The 22,239-nt window shown below is 37.0% G+C and overlaps 12 protein-coding genes across 12 annotated transcripts; 9 read left to right on the forward strand and 3 right to left on the reverse strand.

The window, feature by feature from the left end:
- Positions 1-227: 227 nt before the first annotated feature.
- Positions 228-1,502, forward strand: GVI51_I04125 (glycosyltransferase family 15 protein; the record flags this gene model as incomplete). Its single annotated transcript, XM_447439.1, has 1 exon — positions 228-1,502. One exon carries the CDS (start codon positions 228-230, stop codon positions 1,500-1,502), a length of 1,275 nt encoding a protein of 424 aa, XP_447439.1.
- Positions 1,503-1,737: 235 nt separating this feature from the next.
- Positions 1,738-2,385, reverse strand: RPB4 (DNA-directed RNA polymerase II subunit RPB4; the record flags this gene model as incomplete). The annotated part of the gene is made up of 1 exon (XM_447440.1): positions 1,738-2,385. The coding sequence occupies one exon, from the start codon at positions 2,383-2,385 to the stop codon at positions 1,738-1,740; it is 648 nt and encodes a 215-aa protein (XP_447440.1).
- A 572-nt stretch (positions 2,386-2,957) lies between these two features.
- KIN3 (serine/threonine protein kinase KIN3) lies at positions 2,958-4,226 on the forward strand (the record flags this gene model as incomplete). Its single annotated transcript, XM_447441.1, has 1 exon — positions 2,958-4,226. The coding sequence occupies one exon, from the start codon at positions 2,958-2,960 to the stop codon at positions 4,224-4,226; it is 1,269 nt and encodes a 422-aa protein (XP_447441.1).
- Positions 4,227-4,387: 161 nt separating this feature from the next.
- On the reverse strand, positions 4,388-5,308 carry ADE1 (phosphoribosylaminoimidazolesuccinocarboxamide synthase; the record flags this gene model as incomplete). Its single annotated transcript, XM_447442.1, has 1 exon — positions 4,388-5,308. One exon carries the CDS (start codon positions 5,306-5,308, stop codon positions 4,388-4,390), a length of 921 nt encoding a protein of 306 aa, XP_447442.1.
- Positions 5,309-5,970: 662 nt separating this feature from the next.
- BUD14 (protein phosphatase regulator BUD14) lies at positions 5,971-8,259 on the forward strand (the record flags this gene model as incomplete). The annotated part of the gene is made up of 1 exon (XM_447443.1): positions 5,971-8,259. One exon carries the CDS (start codon positions 5,971-5,973, stop codon positions 8,257-8,259), a length of 2,289 nt encoding a protein of 762 aa, XP_447443.1.
- A 499-nt stretch (positions 8,260-8,758) lies between these two features.
- On the forward strand, positions 8,759-11,512 carry KAP104 (Kap104p; the record flags this gene model as incomplete). The annotated part of the gene is made up of 1 exon (XM_447444.1): positions 8,759-11,512. One exon carries the CDS (start codon positions 8,759-8,761, stop codon positions 11,510-11,512), a length of 2,754 nt encoding a protein of 917 aa, XP_447444.1.
- Positions 11,513-12,023: 511 nt separating this feature from the next.
- GVI51_I04257 (uncharacterized protein) lies at positions 12,024-12,521 on the reverse strand (the record flags this gene model as incomplete). The annotated part of the gene is made up of 2 exons (XM_447445.1): positions 12,024-12,326; positions 12,474-12,521. The coding sequence occupies 2 exons, from the start codon at positions 12,519-12,521 to the stop codon at positions 12,024-12,026; spliced, it is 351 nt and encodes a 116-aa protein (XP_447445.1).
- A 936-nt stretch (positions 12,522-13,457) lies between these two features.
- MNN2 (alpha-1,2-mannosyltransferase MNN2) lies at positions 13,458-15,296 on the forward strand (the record flags this gene model as incomplete). The annotated part of the gene is made up of 1 exon (XM_447446.1): positions 13,458-15,296. The coding sequence occupies one exon, from the start codon at positions 13,458-13,460 to the stop codon at positions 15,294-15,296; it is 1,839 nt and encodes a 612-aa protein (XP_447446.1).
- A 1,253-nt stretch (positions 15,297-16,549) lies between these two features.
- Positions 16,550-17,269, forward strand: GRX7 (glutathione-disulfide reductase GRX7; the record flags this gene model as incomplete). Its single annotated transcript, XM_447447.2, has 1 exon — positions 16,550-17,269. The coding sequence occupies one exon, from the start codon at positions 16,550-16,552 to the stop codon at positions 17,267-17,269; it is 720 nt and encodes a 239-aa protein (XP_447447.2).
- A 401-nt stretch (positions 17,270-17,670) lies between these two features.
- Positions 17,671-18,120, forward strand: APC11 (anaphase promoting complex subunit 11; the record flags this gene model as incomplete). Its single annotated transcript, XM_447448.1, has 1 exon — positions 17,671-18,120. The coding sequence occupies one exon, from the start codon at positions 17,671-17,673 to the stop codon at positions 18,118-18,120; it is 450 nt and encodes a 149-aa protein (XP_447448.1).
- Positions 18,121-18,664: 544 nt separating this feature from the next.
- TCM62 (Tcm62p) lies at positions 18,665-20,362 on the forward strand (the record flags this gene model as incomplete). The annotated part of the gene is made up of 1 exon (XM_447449.1): positions 18,665-20,362. One exon carries the CDS (start codon positions 18,665-18,667, stop codon positions 20,360-20,362), a length of 1,698 nt encoding a protein of 565 aa, XP_447449.1.
- A 443-nt stretch (positions 20,363-20,805) lies between these two features.
- Positions 20,806-21,999, forward strand: CST26 (putative acyltransferase; the record flags this gene model as incomplete). The annotated part of the gene is made up of 1 exon (XM_447450.1): positions 20,806-21,999. One exon carries the CDS (start codon positions 20,806-20,808, stop codon positions 21,997-21,999), a length of 1,194 nt encoding a protein of 397 aa, XP_447450.1.
- Between the last annotated feature and the right edge of the window lie 240 nt (positions 22,000-22,239).

Genomic DNA, 22,239 nt, shown 5'->3' on the forward strand with positions numbered 1-22,239 from the left:
ATTGACATTCTCTTCCTTTCATCCTTGCCTATCTATCATGGACAGAGTCGATACACAATTCAGTGGTATATTGATACTGAATTTTGCACTTTTAAGTATTGACAAGGAAACTGACCGAGGTTCTCAATTGTGAATCACTATAATTATAGTCCTTTGAATCCTATAAATGCATATGGCTGCTGTAACTAAACTATTCTGTTAAACAATTTTTCAATATATTAGTTGTAATGCATGCGCATCAAGTCAATATTAAGGCCGTCATACTGCTCACTACATTAACCGTGCTGGTGTGGTTACCATCCTTTCGAGAATGGAATCGTATCTTAAGTTTAAGAAGCAAAGATCAGCACTATTTAGACAAGTCAGCACTGATACGATCTAAATATCTACAGAAAACCAGAGATACTATTTATAAACCTCTCAAAATGTCTTCACATACTGCTGCTGATAATAATAATCTCATAACTACATCTATGGATATTAATAACTTTGAGAAACAAAATGCAACATTTGTGATGCTGGCTCGGAATAGCGATGTGAATGATGCAGTTGAGGCTATCAAATCTCTAGAGTCACGCTTCAATCACAAATACCATTACGATTGGGCTTTTTTCAATGATGTACCCTTTGATGAAGATTTCATCAGGCGTACAACAGAAGTTGCCAGCGGCAAGACTCAATATGGACTGATACCGAAAGATAACTGGGATATACCGTCATGGATCAATAAAACAACGATGAACAATAATATGAATATCTTTAATGAAGAAAATATGCTGTATGGCTCATCTATATCATACAGAAATATGTGTCGGTACAATTCTGGATTTTTCTTTAGGCAGAAATTACTTGATGGCTATGATTATTATATGAGAGTGGACCCTGATGTACATTTTCTTTGCGATCTTCCTTACGACCCTTTTGAAATGATGGTGGTTAACCATAAGAAATACGGATTTGTAATAACCATGCATGAAATAGGCAGCACAATCCCTACACTTTGGGATACTGTTAAAAAATTTATAAGTCAACACAGTGACCTAATCAACAAAAATAATCTACTTGGCTTTTTAACAGATAAGAATGATCTTGGAAAGAACAAATTTAAAGCACACTTCCAAGACGATTACAATCTTTGCCATTTCTGGACTAATTTAGAAGTTGGTGATCTGAATTTTTTCAGGAGTGACAAATATTTGAAGTTTTTTGATTTCCTAGACGCCAACGGTGGGTTCTACTATGAAAGATGGGGTGACGCACCTATTCATTCCATTGCAGCAGCTTTGTTCTTAGATAAGGATGAAATTATTCATTTTGAAGAGATTGGGTATCACCATATGCCATATTACCATTGCCCTATGCCGAATGCATTTTGGGATTCTCACAAATGCGCCTGTTCTAGATCTGGTCAATTCAACGTTATAAATAATGAAATAAACTGCTTGCCTAGATATTGGAAACATAATGGTAAAACGTTTGTCAAAGAACCAGGGCATTTTTGATATGCTGTCTGTAAATATATTTACGTTTCACCACAGTTAATCTAAAGTAAAAAATTATATATTCATTTATTTTTTATCTTGTTCCACTAGATTATTGGTATAGTAGATATTTTTGGAGTCACAAACTCTAATTTACATTCGCATTTGATAATGGAGAAGTATTTTATAAGGGTAGCAGTTTTTTAGTATACAGGCAATGATATATATAAGTAACCCCGAGTAGATATATGATGCTCTAATACAAAGTTTCCAGATTTGAAAGCTCTTTTAGTATTCTTTCCAAATCATCATCTGATATCTTATTGGTTAAACTTGGAATTAATGTTTTAGCTTCGTCAGCGGTATCACATGCCAACGTTCCTAATTGAGCTACTTCAAATGGATGTAACCCTGTACTTTTCAGCAATTGCAACACAGCTGCAACCGTCTCCTGATCTCTAAATCTGGAAAAGTTAGTCAAGTACTCCATAGAGTTTTTTAGATCCTTGTTATTACCACCAGTGGTTTGCTCAAGCAATGCATCTATTGACTCCAACTCCTTTTCTCTTGTCTCAGTATGCATCAAAGCTTCATCATCATCATCATCTTCATCTTTGTCATCATCTTCAACTGCTGTACTGTCGTCATCGTTATTCCTTTGAGTCTTCTTCTTCTTGTTCATCTTTAAGTTCTTTCTATACGATTGTCTACGCCCTATCAGCGCTTCTTTAATAATTAGTCTAGCTTCACTCAAATTCAAAGCAATAAGATCTTCTTCCTCTCCATGGTGATTGATCTGAGTCAATTGGAATTCTCTACCCAGTTGTAACGTCGCAGCATTTTCATCTTCTTCAACTTTCTTCAACCGCCTGTGAGGCTGTATTGTGGACGCGGAAATATTCATAGTACAATGTTCGAATTGATTACAATCTTCTTACTACAAAAACGTTGTATTCTCTTGGAATCTAACTGAAACAAAGCACTGTATACTCATTACAAATAATAAGCTTGTTAAGTTTAGTATAGCTTTCTGGTTAGGCCACTTCGTGAAGAAACAAGAGTTTTTACAAGACCCATTATATCGTGAAATACGAAATAGCAATGTTAGTACCCATGAAACATCAGCTGATATACAATTTAGTTAACGGTAAGGTAGACATACAAAGCTAACAACATCATTGACCGGATTCAACTCTACAGAGACTTGAAATGGGACATCTATTGTATATATCTATTGTTACTCTCAATGTTGATAGCTCTGTTGCACAGGCCATTAGAATTCCATCATAGTGGATACGTGTACAGCGACCATTTATGATCTGAGTAATAGTGTAAACATCAAATCGAAGGAAGTCCGGCATAAGTAAACTGAGCCTGCATATACTGGAAAGCATATACTAAAACAATTCTGGGTATTAACTTTCTTGATTTGCGCAGATTAAAACAATTAGTCCCAAGGTTTCTTGATTGTAGGGAATGTACAAAAATCAGCCGCAACACTATGCCAGGTCAGATTACCAAGTGGTGAAAGAGATAGGGCGTGGGTCCTTTGGATCAGTTCACAAAGTCATCCATGTACCGACCCAGCAAGTCTTGGTTAGGAAGGACATAAAATATGGACACATGAATAGTAAGGAAAGACAGCAGCTAATCGCTGAGTGCACTATCCTGTCGCAACTGAAGCACGAGAATATTGTAGAGTTTTATAGTTGGGATTTCAATGAACAACAAGAGGTGCTATATTTATACATGGAATATTGTTCGAGGGGTGATCTATCAGGTATGATTAAACATTACAAGCAAGAACACAAGTACATTCCTGAAAAAGTAGTGTGGGGTATTCTAGCACAGATGCTGACCGCGCTATATAAATGCCATTACGGTGAGGAATTGCCTTCATTAACTACAATCTATGATAGAATGAAGCCGCCATCCAAAGGAAGAAATATTGTTATACATAGAGACTTAAAGCCCGGTAATATCTTCCTAAGCTACGACGACAACTCCAGTGACTCTACAGATAAAGCTGATATAGCACAGAGTAATTGGTATCGCAAACCTAACAATAGAGGTGGAGATGAATCCAAACTTACTACCGATTATAGTCAAGTAGTGGTAAAGGTGGGGGACTTTGGACTGGCCAAATCTCTTGCTACCAGTGTCGATTTTGCTACAACTTATGTGGGAACACCTTATTACATGTCTCCAGAAGTGTTAATGGATCAACCTTACTCTCCATTGAGTGACATATGGTCTCTTGGATGTGTAATTTATGAAATGTGCTCTTTACATCCACCATTTCTGGCTAAAAACTATCTTGAGCTACAAACTAAAATAAAGACAGGAAAATTTGATAATATCCCAGAGTACTACTCTAAAGGTTTAAATGCAATAATACATTCCATGATTGATGTCAACATGAAAACACGGCCTTCAACATTTGAACTTCTACAGGATATCCAAGTAAGAACTGCAAGAAAGTCGCTACAACTGGAGCGCTTTGAGAAAAACCTATTAGCATATGAGAATGAGCTTGTTAACATTGAAAAGATACTTGAGAAGCAGGCCATGGAATACGACAAAGAAGTATCACAGTTAAGAGAGCAATTTACGAAGGCTGTTGAAGAAAGGGCAAGAGAGATTATAAATGGTAAGAAAGGTCCAAGTATACCAGACTCTATAAATAATTATGCTGCTACAAGGATAGCTAAACCTGCATATCATTGGCAAACACGGTACAGGTAACAGTCATTACAACATATGGACATCTCCAACAACAAGTTCATAGTTACAATATCTGTTATTTAATTGTTATGATCTTTACATAATGTAGTCAATAATAAAAGTCATATTTTTTTTGCATTAACGTCCATACAGTACATTTAGTATTTCATTAGTTAGGAGGATCATTGCCATTTCTCGCCTGTAAGGGCCTCAAAGGCCTCAACGTATTTTGCTCTTGTTCTAGTTACAATATCTTCTGGCATCTTTACGCCTGGCTTACCATTCAAGTCATTAGAAGTCAGCCAGTCCCTTAGGAATTGTTTATCATATGAGTCTTGTGATTTTCCAATAGCGTAGTTTTCACCATTCCAGAAACGGGAGCTGTCTGGGGTCAACACTTCATCGACTAGGATAATCTCGTCTGTCTTGTCATCGTAGCCGAATTCGAACTTTGTATCGGCGATTATGATACCTTTGGTCTTGGCGTACTCTTTGCATTTGGAGTACAGTCTGATTGCCAGCTGCTCGATTCTGTTCTTCAGATCTTCCCCAACCAGTTCTGCGGCTTGATCTGGAGAGATATTCTCGTCGTGTTCACCTTGTTCAGCCTTGGTCGATGGGGTGAAGATAGGCTGTGGAAACTCCTGAGACTCCTGAAGCCCCGCAGGCTGTGGAAGTGTGTGCACTGTACCCTTGGCCTTGTATTCCTTCCAAGCGGAGCCAGTGATAAACCCTCTCACAATAACTTCCAAGGGGATCAGCTTGTGCTTTCTCACAAGCAGCGCTCTGCCCTCCAGTTGCGATCTGTACTTATCCTGGGACAGCGCCGCTGGCAACAAGTCGAAAACGGTCTTACCCTGAGGGATCGCAATCAAGTGGTTCCTGACCTCGTCCTTCAGAAATTCGAACCAGAACTCGGACAGCTTGGTCAACAACACACCTTTATCAGGGATAGTGTTCTCCATGATAACATCATAGGCAGATATCCTATCCGTGGCAACAAAAAGCAGCGTGTGCTCGTCTACTTCGTATATGTCACGGACTTTACCTCTAGCCACCAAGGGCAGCAACCCATCCAATTGTGTCTCACTTACCGTAACCATTGCGCACTCTGTAATCCTAATCCTACTCCCAGTCTTAGTCCTAGTCCAAGCTCTGGATCTAACAGCTCCAAAGCTCCAAGGTATAAGAAATCACCACATGTATATAAATATATATATATTAAATTAAATTGCATGCTAATAAATTTGCGATGAGCCATCGAGTATGAATCACTTCTGTTTCTCGATATCTCCACAGAAACACCCGCACGGACTACAAAGGACTTCAGGCAATGAAAGCAATTTCGGTGTGAATAAGATGAATTTCGAAACCTGACTTCTTTTAGGGCTTTAAGTGAAACCATAGAAAGTAGGGCTTTCCCATCCAAGAAGGGGTTACCCTCTCCCCCCCAAGCCAAAAGCCCTAAAAAGCCCTAAATATATCACCGAGCACGTACATGTATCACATGTATATGTACCAGACGACGAAGTACCTTTACATGAACTTCGCATTCTGCCAGCTGGGCTGATCGATGGGGCTGACGTGTCTGTACGGGGGTGTCTGTGGGGGGTGGGCCGAGTATCAACCATACTTTAATTTGAGCTTTTCTAATAGGAAAGTTTTTCGTGCTGGGAATTCCATTCATTGCTTGGCGATGAGTTTAAAATAAGACTTTGCAAATTATAGCTTGCCACCTGAGCAAAGGAGTAAAGGAGCCAACGTGATGGAGTACGCGAAGCCGAGGTCCTTTGCTGCGAGCAGCGGGAAGCAACTGCCCCTGTTGCATGATCCGGAGCTGGTGGATGATTACAAGGACATACTGAAGCTGAAGCCCTATGCGCGGGAAGAAGACAGCGGGAGTAACATGGGCAGTGTTGTGGTGACGCCTACGGAGAGGACAGCTGAAATGCCGGCTGCTGCGGAATCACCCGCTGTGGAAGCACCCGCTGTGGACGCACCCGCTGTGGAGGTGGAGGAGGTAGAAGAGCTAGAAGAGGTTAAGGATACGGATATTGCACAGGAAGGTTTGGACAGTATACGGGCGTCGATGATCAGTGGCACGTCCAGCCGATATTCTGTTGGTAGCGAGATGCCGGCACGACACCTGCGGCAGTCAAGCGAGGAGCCCCTAGACGGGCTCACTGATCCCGCTTCCTATAGCGACGACGACGATATTCACGGACATGGGCATGACTACGAGGGTGCACACGGAGGCACATACGATGATGAAAACGATAACACATACAACTACTCAGACTCTGATTTTGAAGACAACTTAGAACAACGGATGAAAGAAATAGATCATGAAGATGAGACTGATGCTGATGGTGCAGGTTCGCCAACAGCTCCTGCAACTAGCCGGTTCAGTCACAACAGCGACGATGACGAGGATGCTGAGAACAAGATAGATGGCTTGCATTTTGAATCTTCAGATGACTCTTCCTCAGACGATAACTTGCTATATGCAGAGGAAGATTTTGAAGAGGAAGAAGACTACACGCCATTGCCACCACCTAAGGAGCTAGACCCTGATAAACTATACGCCCTGTATCCTTTCCAAGGTCCTGATTCTTCGCATTGCCAATTAGAACAAGACGAACCTTGTATACTGTTGAATGACCAGGATGCATATTGGTGGCTAGTTAAGAGATGTTCAGACAAGAAGATTGGCTTTGCACCCGCAGAAATACTGGAAACTTTCCCGGAGAGACTAGCAAGGTTAAACTGCTGGAAGAATGAAAATATGTCCACCCATTCGTTTATTAACAGTGATGGAACAATTGAACGGAGATATGATGTTATTGATGATGAGACAGATGAAAATTTAGAGAATAGAGACTCCGGCTTGAAGAATTACGGCAAAGGTAATAAGTCAGTGAGTTTCAATAATGTTGTCGAATACGCAGAGAGAATTTTGGATGACGTATTCTCTGAATCTGATGAAGAATCTAATAGTGTAAAACATCATGATGAATTTTCTGAGGGGAAACTTGGTCACAACGCATTATACACTAACGATAATATAATAGATGATGATGATGTTAGTGAAGTTGTCAGTGATGTATCCTTTGGTCAGAACAATATGGCACCACTAAACATTAAAAAAGTTCGCAAGCATACCGAAGATCAAACATTAGAAAAAACGACTGATTCAGGTGATGCACACTTAGAAAATAGCAGCATATCTAATGCTATGATGCGCAAGGATGGGTTAGGTAAAGGTGATTCAGATAAGGATTTTGAAGAACATGTTTCAACTAAGAGCGACAATGTACCAAAACTGTCGGAAATGGACAGAGATGGAACTGGGGAAGATTTTAAAAATTCTAAATTTCAACTTCCTCATACTGAGATTTCTAATAACAACAAAAAGCATAAAGAGCTGGATAACAAATTAGATGCTAAATCACCATCAATTCGTGTAGATGATGTCTCAGAAGCCATTGAATCAATAGGGGAAGAAGACCATATTGATGATGATTCCGAAGAAGATGAGGTTATGAAAGTATTTGAAGCTCCAATGGCCCCATTTGCTGGCAATAGCTCTTCACAAATGCCCAACTCTAATTCTGACTATTCAATTTCAACTATAGGTGAATATTCACCTTCATCTGCTGAAAACGTGATTGACTCACCAAACCCACAATCCTTAGAAGATCAGACGCTAATTCCTTCATCTAAAGCCGTTAGAGATATAACTCATTTGATGAAAAAGGAAGATGACGAAGATGATGAGCACATTCATATAGACCATACTGAAGAAGACAACCGGGAACTGCTCTCAGTATCTTCGAGTGACGCAGAAAATGAATTTGCTACTGATGTAACTACTCATTGTCTCGGATCTTCAGCTAGTGTAAGCTCGGCATTCTCTAAGAACCTTCCCAGTAGAAGTGGAAGCAGTATCACCTCAGAAAGCGGTAAACACCATCCTATGGTTGAAAAACTGTATGGTTCAATGTTTGAAAGAATGGATAGTTTATTCCAAAAATTAGATGAAGTCGTGCAGTAAAAAAGTCAACTCTGAGTTTTTTATGGAATGGTATCAAAAATAAAATACATTACAATAGTCATACAATACTCTACTCATTTGCATTTATATAATTTTAGCATTATTTTGATCCACATATCATTTAAGTTATCCCTTTCAGTAAATTTAAACGTTATTATTTTGTTTGTTTATTTTTTTTTTTCATTTCAGCAACTATTTTTGGGGATTTTACAAGTACAGATAAGTAATTTAGACATATAAGCTTTTTATAGTGTACCTAAACTTCATTATATATCATCTGGTAGCAAGTAGCTTTTCCTTATTTAAAAAATTGCATAACATTAAATATCAGAAAATCATCGCATTATTCAAAACTTGTGAGCGAGCGAAAAAAAAATTGGATCTTTATCAAAATGTCAAGCAAAAAAAGATGAAATAACCTTTAAGTACATATAGTAAACCATTGACTCAACTGGTAAAAGACAATAAATAAGAACATCTCAAAACAAAAGTAGTCAGGATGTCTAGTGGATGGAGGCCTGATGATGTTGCTGTTGTGCAGCTGGCAACACTACTGAAAAGTTGTATGTCACCTAACCATGATGAAAGAACTGTTGCCATGGATTCCTTACAACAGTTTCAACATCAGCCTGAATTCTTTAATTACCTTTGCTACATACTGATTGAAGGTGAAGCAAGTGAAGTTTTAAAGAGCAACTTCAACGCTGCTGATTTACAGAATAACAGAGCTACCGCTGGTATGCTACTGAAGAATTCTATGCTTGAGAAAGGTGGTTTTGGTAAAGGTGATCATGATTTGGATTATGTTAAATCTAATATTGTACACGGTCTATATGACAACAATCTTCTGGTATCAAATGTGACAGGTATTGTCATAACTACTTTATTTTCAACTTATTACAGACAACACCGTGAAGATGAAACTGGTATAAATTTGCTATCCCAACTTCTAGAATTAGTTTCAAATAATAATGAAGCGAGTGTTAAGGCGCTGTCAAAGATTATGGAAGATAGTGCCCAATTTTTTCAACTTGAATGGGCTGGTAATGTTAAGCCAATACAGTCATTGATAACAAGTTTCCTCGGCTTTATATCAGATGTTAATATGAGCAATACTATTAAGGCAGAATCCATTAAATGTATTAATACAATAATTCCACTACAAACTCAAAGTTTTACTGTAAAAATAGACGAGTTTTTGTCTTCAGTATTTCATCTGGCTCAAACAAATGAAGACGATGAGGTTAGAACCCAGATTTGTATATCTTTCTCTAGTTTGTTAGAATTTAGACCTGACAAACTTGCTGATAATTTTAATGGAATTGTTCAATTCATGTTGCATATTATTGGGACTGTGCACGAAGAAAAAGTTGCCATTGAGGCATGTGAATTTTTGCATGCATTTGCTACAAATAACAATATTCCGGAACATCTTGTCCAACCTTTTGTTCCTGACATTGTACCTGTTCTTCTAGCTAAAATGGTATATAATGAGGACACTATCCTTTTACTTGAGAGTTCTAACGATGAAGATGCCAATGAAGATGACAAAGACGAAGACATAAAGCCAATTGCCCCAAGAATTGTGAAGAAAAATGACAAGACAGACTCACAAGGTAACAATGTTGCTGACGATGATGAGGAAGACGATGACGATGATGGTGACGATGATGTGGATACACAATGGACACTCAGAAAATGTTCTGCGTCTACCCTTGATGTTTTAACAAATATTCTTCCGCACGCAGTATTAGAAATTGCTTTTCCTTATCTGAAAGAGCACCTAACATCAGATAAATGGTATATCAGAGAGGCGACTGTATTGGCACTGGGGGCAATGGCTGATGGTGGTATGAATTACTTTAATAATGAGCTACCAATTTTAATTCCCTTTTTAGTAGAACAACTGAAAGACCATTGGGCTCCTGTAAGAAAAATTACATGTTGGACATTGAGCAGATTTTCTCCATGGATCATTAAGGATAATGTACAGTTTTTGGTTCCTGTGATGGAACCAATTATTGTAACATTGATGGATCGAAAGAAGGATGTACAAGAAGCTGCAATTAGTAGTATTGCAACTTTCATTGAAAATTGTGATCCAGAGTTAATTGAAACCATCTTGTATACGGAATTGCTTGAGAACTTTGATAAATGTTTTAGATTTTACAAAAAGAGGAACCTAATCATCCTATATGATGCTGTTGGAAGATTTGCTGATAAATGTGAATTGGATGATAGAGCGATGCAAATTATCTTACCACATTTAATTCAAAAATGGGAATCTCTTGGCGATAGTGATAAAGAATTATGGCCATTGCTAGAGTGTTTATCTTGTGTTGCATCTTCATTAGGGGAAAAATTTGCACCAATGGCACCTGAAGTATACTCTAGGGCTTATAGAATTTTATTCAACTGTATCGATATCGAGAAGAGATCACAAAACGATCCCTCAATTACAGTACCAGAAAAGGACTTCATCATCACATCTATAGATTTGATTGATGGTATAGTACAGGGTCTTGGTGAACATTCTCAAATGCTACTATTTCCAAACGATGGACAATATCAACTACTTGATATAATGTTGGAATGTCTACAAGACGTAACCCACGAAGTGCGGCAGAGTACTTATGCCTTGCTTGGTGATATTGTCTATTTTTACAAGCCAGATATTGTCATATCTAAGCTTTCAGAATTTCTGAAATTGATTAATATGGAACTTGTTCTAAACTCTAGTGAAGAAGATACAAGTGGAATTCCTGCGTTAATAAATGCTATTTGGGCCTTGGGTCTGATTAGCGAGAGAATAGATTTGTCAAGTTGTATTGTTGAGATGTCGAAAGCTTTGCTTGATTTATTCATTGGATCCAAAATTATTGATGAAGCTGTAATTGAAAATCTGGCAATTACAATTGGTAGGTTTGGTTTAACCCATCCTGAAGTGTTCTGTAATTCAATGTTTGCTACCGATGAGGCATTGCGTAAGTGGTGTGAAATTTCCATGAAGATTGAGAACGATGAAGAGAAAAACTATGCTTACATGGGATTCACCAAAATCGTGAATATTTTAGATAATGGAAACTTGATGAGCCCTGCAACTGTACACAAATATATTAAGGGCTTGATGGTAAACGTTGACTTTCAACCGTTTGTCAATGATTTATTTGACTTCTTCATTAGACACTCAAATCAAATTAATAATTTACACTTGAAGGATGATGAAATAGCGTTTTTGAAACAATTCAGTTAAAGAAAGTTTCTTTATTTAACCGTTTCATAATCCTCACTAATATCAATGGAAGGACTCTCCACATTGTTCCTACCTAATACAGCATATATTATATATAGATATAGATATATAATCTTCATGATACAAAACCCATCTATTAATAAAATTGCATCCAATACTAATGTGTCCTATTAAGTAGCTAAGATTGGAGATGGAATATCAATTCAGAAGTTCATATTCACAATAGAATACATAATATACATAGATATACCATGAGCGACTCATTGTCAGTGATAAAAAAGTATTGGTTTGTTGATTAATTATTAATACAGATTTTTTGTAGATAATATTGATACTAGTGGCTTCTTCTGACTTTCTTTCTTTTAGTTTTTTACTTTACCTTTGTCTTGTTTTTAGATAGAATGGGATTATTTTTGAGTACACCAACACTAATAGTGTTAATTCTTTATTAAACCACATAAAATATGCACCTCACTATGCCTGGTGCCTTGTAGGTATCTGAACTGATTGATTAGAATAACAAATCTAAAGTACAACAGATACATAGTGCAGCTAGACACGCTGTCATACAATCGTCATTACCTCTTTGAGGAGGTTGCTGCTGGACATAAATCGGTTGCTGACCGTGTTGACCTTGTTGTGGGTAACCCTGTTGCTGGTAGTATTGTTGCTGAGGTGGAGGACCTCCTTGATAATATTGCCCTTGTGGTGGTTGTTGTTGATATTGTGGAGCTTGAGGAGGAGCTTGGTAATAACCTCTTGAGCTATCTTTACCTTGCCCTTGCGATGGAGGAGGAGCTGTAGGACGTGAGTACTGTATGTTTTAGTTCTCAAAGTCATTGGCATTTGTCAAATAGGGTTATCATCAATAAATGAATGAATGCGTGATGAGGTAGAAGTTAGTAATACTATTATAAATCACAAAGAGGACAAAAAATATATTTTAATCGGAGTTACGTACCTGTTGCTTGCTATCACCAGCACCGTTGTAGTATTCCTGTGCCGACATTTTCTTCTAGTCTGCTTTAAGTTTCTTAAAGTTGAGTTCTTATTTTGAAACCACGCTAAAACAGTAGTCTTGTTATATATAAATCACTACTAGAACTAAGGCACTCCGGAAATAATAATTATTATGCTCATCAAATTAAAGCTCAGCCATTAATTTTTGCTCTTTGTTATGATTTTCCAGGGCTCATCTCATCCTTCAGGAGAGTGGCAGGACCCAAATGCCCCTTATTAGGTACAAGTGATATGAATCCCCGGACCCATAGTTCACTTGTCTATAGTGATGTTGCAAGTACTAAAGCAGTATACATGTAAAATTATGGATTACCACGGCATATATGCTAGCATGCCAATATAATAATCAGAGTCACTGTGTGCTACTCATCCAAGAATATAAACAGAGGAATACATATTTGTTAGATGTAATATAGGCACACACAAACACCCCAAATATATAGTTAGAAAGATAAAAAAAATGGTTTAAGAAATATGTTTGCTATTATACAAAGCCTAACTTATGATGGGTATTTGCAATCTTGTTATGTATAGTTATCAGTAGAGACTTAATGACTATTAACACTTTCCTTGTGTCCAGTATGACTTCTGACTTCGAGAGCCCGAACGCGAAATCGCTTGCAGCCAAGTTGGCAAGAAAACAGAAAATTTTGTGCAAACGAGTAACGTGGTAAAAATGCGTAAAATAGTCAATCTTAATAAGAACTAAGAACGCCCAATTCTTGTATTGCCATACACACATCGGAACAATTTGCAATATTTATAACGAGAAGTTTAAAGGTGGACTTAGATTGTCTTGGAATAGTTATTATTAGGACGCTAATCCGGGTTGTGGAGGACTTTAATTTAACGAGCTGCAGAATTAACGTGATAGGACGGGCATAAGCTTCTTGATCAAAATTATCCTACAGGATACACAGGACAAATGTTTAACAGAAGATTTGCCAAGCTAGTGAAGCTTGTTTTGATCACTGTCTCGATTGTTGGTGGACTATACTATTTATCTGGCTTCATCGATGGGGACACATCAACCGCTCTAGGGAACAGGTTGTCCCAAGAATACATGGATTCCTTTTGGAAAACTTATGATAGTTCCAAGTCAAGTTATGGGTCTTCTCTTTTGGGTGGAAGTGGAGAGAAAGGAGAGACAGATTTCAGAAGTCCCGAAGCAAAACTGAAGATCAAAGATTTTTATAAGACTGTATTCGAGCACATCCTTGATTATTCACCAGCAGGCAAGACAGCCAGAGAGTTTGACGATAGTTGTTTTGATAGTGGTGACATCAGCACTAGACCTGATTCTTACAAGAACTGGAAGAAGCTATCTTATCATCAATTGTCTCATTGTATGAAGATATCTCCAAGTGAAATTAATCATTTGAGAGGTAACCATAAGTCGTATGTTGACAAGATCAACGAACTCGTCCTTCCAAAGGGATCTTACAAAGGCGAAGGTATTGTTACTGTTGGTGGTGGTAAATTCACATTAATGGCTTTGACTATGATAAAGGCCCTGAGAACACTGGGTACCACATTACCTGTTGAAGTTTTTATCCCACCTGATGAAGGTGAAAGTACATTCTGTGAATCTGTACTACCACAATATAATGCTAAATGTATTTATATTTCCGATATTTTGCCAGATGATATGATACAGAAATTTACTTTCAAAGGCTACCAGTTTAAATCATTGGCTATGATCACTTCAAGCTTTGAGAACTTATTACTACTAGATGCTGATAACATCCCAGTTAAGAAGATTGATCACATTTTTGAATCTCAGATATTTAGGTCAGCTGGTTTGATTTTATGGCCAGATTTTTGGAGAAGAACTACAATGCCTGCATACTACGAGATTGCTAATCTACCTTATAACCAAAACAAGCGTGTACGTAATGCCTTTGATGACATTACTCCACCCGAAGTCTATACTAAACCCGATGGTGACCTATCTGAAGTTCCATTCCATGATATGGAAGGAACTTTGCCTGACCCATCTACTGAATCTGGACAGTTGTTGATCAGTAAGGCCAAGCATTTACCTACACTATTATTATCTCTTTATTATAACGTTAATGGTCCAAATTGGTATTACCCTATCTTTTCTCAACGTACTGCTGGTGAAGGTGATAAAGAAACATTTATCTCAGCAGCCAGCTTTTATTCTTTGTCATACTATCAAGTGAAGACGAGTGTTGGTGTTGATGGTTACTTCCGTCATGATGGATCTGGTTACCGTGGTGTAGGAATGTTGCAACATGATTTCATTCAGGACTCTAAGCAATATATGGAAGCTTTTGAATACAGCAATACAAAATACAATAATCTAAGGTCAGAAAAAGGTTCTATTTCTTATGACCCAAGCTATGATCCTAATGAATTCTTTGACAAATTTTTCTCCAGGAAGAAGCCTGATGGTGGTGATGAATCAAAAGCCGATGTTATGTTTGTCCATTGTAACCTACCTAAATTTGACCCATATGTTTCTTGGGATACTAATGATTTGGTTTATCAAACCAAACACTTCCGCTCATTTAATAATAAGAAGGTCATCGCCCAATTTGACATTGAGCTAGAGAACTTCAAATTTTTCAATGAAACTTTGTGTCCTTACGAGAATGGTAAAGGCAAATTCAAGTATCTGGACAATAAACTATCCGAGGAAAGATGGCCTCAGATGTGTGATTACATCAGTAAGCGTTTGCAATATCTGAAAGAATCTCATAACGAAGCCTTGGGCCTGGAAAAAGCTACAGAGGCTTGAAACACTACGACTTGCATTTGTAACATGAATTTAATAAACTGGACAATTAATTTGCAAAATATTGCGTCTGAAAGATAGATGTTGCTGTTCATATTTTTTTTATCATATTTTATATAATACTATAAATAAACTATCTAGAATGAAATCTCCAAGGGAACTCATGAAAAATATTATGCTTAGTTTAACGAATAGATAGAGATCGAGCTTCTACAATACAAGAAGACATTTGATTTGTTTATCTACAAGCATGTTTCCTCGCAAATCTAACTGGAATGTAATAATGAAAATCTAATAATATGGTCTTCTCGAGCATATTATATTTTAATGTGTCTATGATTCCGTTTAATTGGTTGATTGAAAGTGCTATATATAACAATTTTAGGACGTGTGTAGGAGCAGCAGTTTCTGTCATGCGTGCGTAATTGTTACCGCATTAATTTTTGGTGACACGACACATCCCTTAGCTATATGACTTTGTAAAGTTAGCATAAGTAAGAAGCACTGTATTGGAGAAGAGACCAAGAACAGCATAACGAGCATATTTTCTGTAAGTAATTAGAGAATTTGAATTGTGGCGTACTGTAACAAGTTTTTCTCCACATGAGCTAGTAAATCTAATCCTGAGCATATCAGTGCATGTGTGCCAGTCACAACGCTGGCAAGAGTCATAAAGTGAAACAGATACATTTATTTATCTTGCGTCGTGCTAGCAACACATTGGTAACACACATCTGCAATGAAATGCTTGTAGTTACAGTGGTATACAATTGATATATTATAAAAAAGCATATAACGAGGTTATTTAATTAACGAAATACTACTCACTGCTTACCTATTTGGTGCCATATCCCATGTGGATAAAGACTCTGAAATATGTTTGGCAGTGCGACCTTGGCCTTACAAAGCAGACAAATGGTGTAGAGCATCTTCTTTACAGTTTGTACACTTTGTGCATCCTACTGTTTATAATTGAGACGTCTCTACTGCCCCGTAGTCTCATTTACCAGTTTCATTCAAGGCTTGTAAGTCGTGCTCGCTGTGCCTTGATAGTTGTAACTCTAAAATCATTCACTGCAAATAAAAACAAAAACTACGTCATCTGTGTCCCAGTCGGAAGAACTAAATACAATGTTTTCGTAGGCCTAGTGTTTGGTGGACAATTGGCTGATATATAAGAAGCTGATCGTAGATCAATGGCATAGTTGTAAGTTAAATATACTACATCCAGGACGGCAGTTGAGTGGAAATTAGCAATGGCAATCATACTGAGTAAAAGGATTGGACGCCTGTTCATGCTGACGGGTGTCCTCTTCACAATTCTATATTTCCTATCGCATTTCAGCGGGCCCTCTAGTGCCGACTCAGCCTTTAGACAGGTTGGTCCTGGTAGTAGAAACTCTAAGGGTGGTGGTAACCTAGGGCCACCAATAATGGAGGCTGAGATGAATGGTAACACTAATAACATCGAAAAGGCTGAAGCTGGGAATAAAGCCATGGATACCACTAGTAACTCAGGTACTTCTAATGAAAATGCTCAGCTACCTGGCAGCAAGGACCAAACCGATTCAAATTCAAATTCTCTTTCAAATAAGGAAGGACAAGAAGATGCCGAGGAAGCTGCTGATGCGGAGTACAGTCCCGCTAAGGAGTTCCAAAAGCTGGTTAAATCCGCACCAATAGTTATTTTTAGTAAGTCATATTGCCCATTCAGTAAGAATCTAAAGAAGCTACTCGATAAGAACTATAGACTTGATCCAGCTTACGTGGCTGTCGAAGTTGACCAACACCCTAACGGAGATAAGTTGTATAGCTATATCAAGAAACTAACGGGGAGAAATACTGTACCAAATTTGATTGCCAATGGTGATTCTAAAGGTGGTTTCGATGACATGTTAGCCTTGCATAACAGTAACGAACTAGAGTCAAAGTTGATAGAATGGGGAGTCGGAGAATTACAAGTTAGTAAGGTATAGGAGGAAAGGCTCCCTCCTAGAGATATCGTTAATGAAAAGAGAATCTATTCTTGTGATAAAGACTGGTGGATGATTATAAATGATATATTTAAACGATAAGTAATGGCACTTGGTATGGTATCGAGCTATATTTATATACTGGTATTATTAGCTATGATAAACGGACCATACCACTTCTACATAAACATCAACAAGTATATAGACATACTCGTGGGCCTTTGTATTGATAATTAGCATTTGTATGCTTTCTTCTCTACTGTATTTGGATTTGAATCAAGCTGATTTGTAAAGCACATATAACAACACAAAACAGAAATAAGAAATATTTCATACTTTTGTAAATATTTAAATTAGAGTATCAAATATAACTGAGATTGCACGCTGGATAGTCATTAAGAACAATGAGGATTGAGCTCACTGAAGTTCATGGAGTATTTAACTGGGTTTGGGATATCCCAAAGAATGAAGATAGATTGGATGAGTCTATGGCTGATGAGGATGAGGATGTTTGTGGTATATGTAGGGCTAGCTATCATGCACCATGCCCGAACTGCAGGTATCCAGGTGAATCATGTGCGATAGTATTGGGAAGGTGTGGCCATAATTTCCATGTTCATTGCATAAGTCGATGGGTAGATACACCTACATCAAAGGGCTTGTGCCCGATGTGTCGGCAGAAATTCCAACTACTGCAACGCACCAAAATTAATGAACCACATATACCACTATTCAAGGAGATTGAGATCAAAAGGTACAGACAGTTACAAGAAGAGATCGAGGCGGGAAACTACGATGCCTTAGAAGAGGCTAATATACCACCAAGGGAAGATGTTGAAATGGCTTCCGCTTGATGATTTATATTATATTCACATGTATCCATCGTTTACTTCCAACGGTAAGGGTTCATTGGTATCTTACTATATGTTATTTTGCACCCGTGGACCTTATAATGGGAGTTCCTAAGAATAACTTATGTGGGTCATTTTATGAACTTCCCATATTCAATGGATTACCGGTTATACCCGGTTTTACTCTGAAGTTAAAGTCATACTAATTTGACTTATGTCAATATTCAGTGGCATTAAGTCATCTCTAACCATGCCATAGAATCATTACTTTACGTATTAAATCTATGAATAGGACTAATTTACTATCTGCTAATCTATTCATCCATTTCGATATTGCTTTCCATGTATATTTTTTTAGCTTTAATTTCACGATCATTATGATTCTCAGAGGACATAAACTTAATGAACCACATATAATTACAAAAAAAAAGATCTAAAGATTATAAGCTATATTATAAACTTTGTTAAAAAATAGGCTACTAGTACTGTCAACAGAAGCAGTTGATTCATTAGGAGATTGGCTATAATACAGCTTCAAGACACTGTAATGACGACAATTGTGAGAATACTACGACGTGGGTTGAAGACTATCCACACACCAGTTCATTCCCTCAATGATCAAAAAATTCGTCAGCAACTGATCTCTGGGATAGGCAGACTAAATCAGATTTTGGAGAGCAGTTATAACCATCGAAATATACTTCATAAGGGCAAATACAAGACATACCCACAATTTGTTTCATCAAAAGATAATGTTAGGTTTCAGAAGGTTATTAGGGATTATTTGGATTCATCTGCAGTCAATGAGATAAAAAGTGGTAATACTGGTAAAGATTTTGATTCTAAGTTAGCAACCATAGGGCTGAATCTTTTTATGGATGTAAATGGTGCCAATATAAATCCACTTGCAAGTTTGTTAACTTATGAAATGTTGAGTCATTATAACAAATATCCCGAGAAAGAAACCATTGAGGGGTTTGAGCTGGCTATCAATACAGTTAGACAATTCCTAAGAGAGAATAAGATACCTGTCACTTCTCCAGATGATATACTAACTTTAGTGGGAAGACTAGTGCACGATGTAAGAGAGTTTGAAACCTCCAAAGAAATATTAGAGGCGTTAAACTATAATCTAAATTCAGATGATATTGTTAGGGTAGTAAAAGGGAATAAAACTTTTGATGAGGTTGAATTCAGTAAAGGATGTAGATTGAGCTCTGGTGTTATCGATAAGAATGAACTCTATTTACGCTCTCTTGATCTTCCACAGAAAAAGTTAGTGTCCATTGATCAGCAAATGTGTGTTCTAGTATATGATGGAACATTAAGGGAAGCTAATAAAATTTTACCCACATTGCATTACTTACAAAAAATGGACAAGAAGCTTCTTCTTTTAGTGACTGGTGAATGTGTAGGTGATGCTTTAACAGCAATAACTATCCATAATAATAAATGCAAAAGGCAACAAAAGAATCACAGAACGATCATAATAAATTATTATTCAAAGGACTACGGCAACAAATCAATTCAAGAAAATACAGATTTGCAGGAATTTTTGAAGCTTCCTGAAGGCATTGACAGCATATATTCACCCCATTTCAGTAATGAAATTCCCAGTAAGATATGCGCTGATAAATATTACGGTTCGATAGAATCATTAAAAGCTACCACTGGTGAATCATATTTGTATAATGATGATTTGCCCGAGTCATTGAGAGATAAGGAATCACAATTTTTGAAGCAAACGGTGACATTGCATGTTGGTGGCTACAATGAGTTTGAAATTGAGCAAAGAAGAAATCAGATGGACAATTTATTCAACAATTTTCTTTGCCGCGCTATTGCGGATGGGTTTATTCCCAATAATGGCTCTGCCCTCTGTAAGTCCATTCCTCACTTGGCAGAACTAACCAAATCGTCAAGCAGTGAATCATTATTAACCAAATCTGCAGTTTCAGCCATAATGTCAATTATACGTCAATATTCGGAGAGATCAATTATAAACCAAGAAGGCTTGTCAAAGTTTGAGGCTGGGGATATTATCAGCGAGATAACGAATTTGACAGACTTTAAATTGGTCAAAACAAGCATTCAGGAAAAACCTAAAGATTGTAGCGCCATTGGACTTGTTGAACCTTGGATAACCACTGATTTGACTTTGAGAAATGCCTTAAACTACACCAGATTACTTGCCAGTTGTAACACAGCTATTTCTCTTATCTTGGAAAAGCCAAAAAAGAAATAGCATTGGTCATCATAAGCGTTGTATTTATCCCGCAATTTTATTTACTTGCATACTTGTTGATATTATAAACTTCTTGTGTATAAGACATAAAAACTATCAATATATTAATCTAATTGAAAGTAGTCATTATTCTGATAGAATATAATGGATTGCTAATTGTTTTCGATACGCACTACATCGTAAGACTATTATATAACTTCAACACTCATAATCGTCTTATATGACTGGTCTTTATTATATGATTAAGGGGAATAATATTCGAAGCATCGAAGATTTACAAAGGGCACTGTCTAGCAATAAATTTTGATACCAACCATAAAGTATAGAAAAAACTATAGAAATTTGGTATTTTATTAACAGCTTTCACAAAATATATTTTAAATTTTGCAACAATAGTAACCTAAATCTCATATATCTGATAGTTCTACAAAAACAAACACTGAATGAGGAAAGAACAAGGTCAAACTGGGTTCGCTAGGCGGACAATTGTGCCAGTGGTATCAGTGGTTTCGTTTCTCAGTTGTTGTGTAGTGTTGCTAGTAATACAAGTCACTGCGAAGTTGAGATTTAGTCAAAATAAGACCAGACTAACACATGTTTATAATTACACAAAGAAACAGTTTATTGTATTACTTACATCCATATTGAGGATTGTTGCACCCTGTGAGATACGTGTTACTACTGATAATGGCTCTATTCCCAAGGGTACATTCTACCAAGATAGTTCTTCTGGGCGATTAAGAGCCAATTTGTTGGAAAGATCCATAACTATTTCAAATCATCAAATATACACTGATTGGGTGTTCCTATGGTGGTTAGCCTATGCAGGTGACAAGGCTGGTAATGTCTTTATTATGCTTAAGAAGTCCTTGAGAAAGATCCCTGTCTTGGGATATGGTATGGAAAATTTCAACTTTATTTTCATGAATAGGAAATGGGCGTACGACAGAGTAAATATGAGTAATCATTTAAGCGCAATTGAGGCTGATTCATTGGGATGTGGACCTATATCGGGTAACAAACCTGTTAAGGTTAATTCTGATGGTGAGGAGGTTTGGGACATGAAATCTTCTGCCCAAAGAAATATTAAATGGCCTTATAATTTGATTTTATTCCCAGAAGGGACCAATTTGAGTGCACATACCAGAAAAGTGAATGAAGCTTATGCGGAAAAAATTGGAAGAGTCCCATATCGCCATGTATTGTTACCAAGGGCCACTGGTCTAAGATTTTGTTTGCAAAAATTAAGAAATAGTGTGGATGTAGTTTATGATACTACAATTGGTTACTCTGGTATATTATCTACTGAATATGGACAAGATGCTTACTCTTTGAAAAATATATTTTTTAGAGGAAAATACCCAAAGTTGGTTGATATCCATGTTAGATCATTCAAATTATCTGATATTCCAATTGATGATGAAATTGATTTTATTGAATGGTTGTTTAAAGTATGGGAGGAGAAGGACAAGATGATGGAATACTTCTATGAACATGGTACTTTTGAAAACATGACAGATAATCAAGAATCTGTATTGGTAGATTGTAGTATTAAGAATTATGAATTTTTCCCTGTATTTATAATTCCTTTCTGCTTTGTATTATTGACGTACTGGATAGTCAGATCTATTTTTTAGTTCGCACAAAATTTTAATTTAGCCTAATATATTTGATATTCATTACTGTATTGTCACTCCTGGATTACCAACGTATTATCATTTCCATAATTTAGTATGAAAGTTTGGAACTACATTAGTTTTGACTTGATGTGATGTTTTGATAGCATAATCATTTACAGAGGCATTCTATTTTTACTTCCGTAAATGTAATTGCATATGTATTATGTAAATTTAATATGAGTTCATAAAATAATCTCA

Source organism: Nakaseomyces glabratus, chromosome I (assembly GCF_010111755.1).
Source record: "Nakaseomyces glabratus chromosome I, complete sequence".
Taxonomy (NCBI): domain Eukaryota; kingdom Fungi; phylum Ascomycota; class Saccharomycetes; order Saccharomycetales; family Saccharomycetaceae; genus Nakaseomyces; species Nakaseomyces glabratus.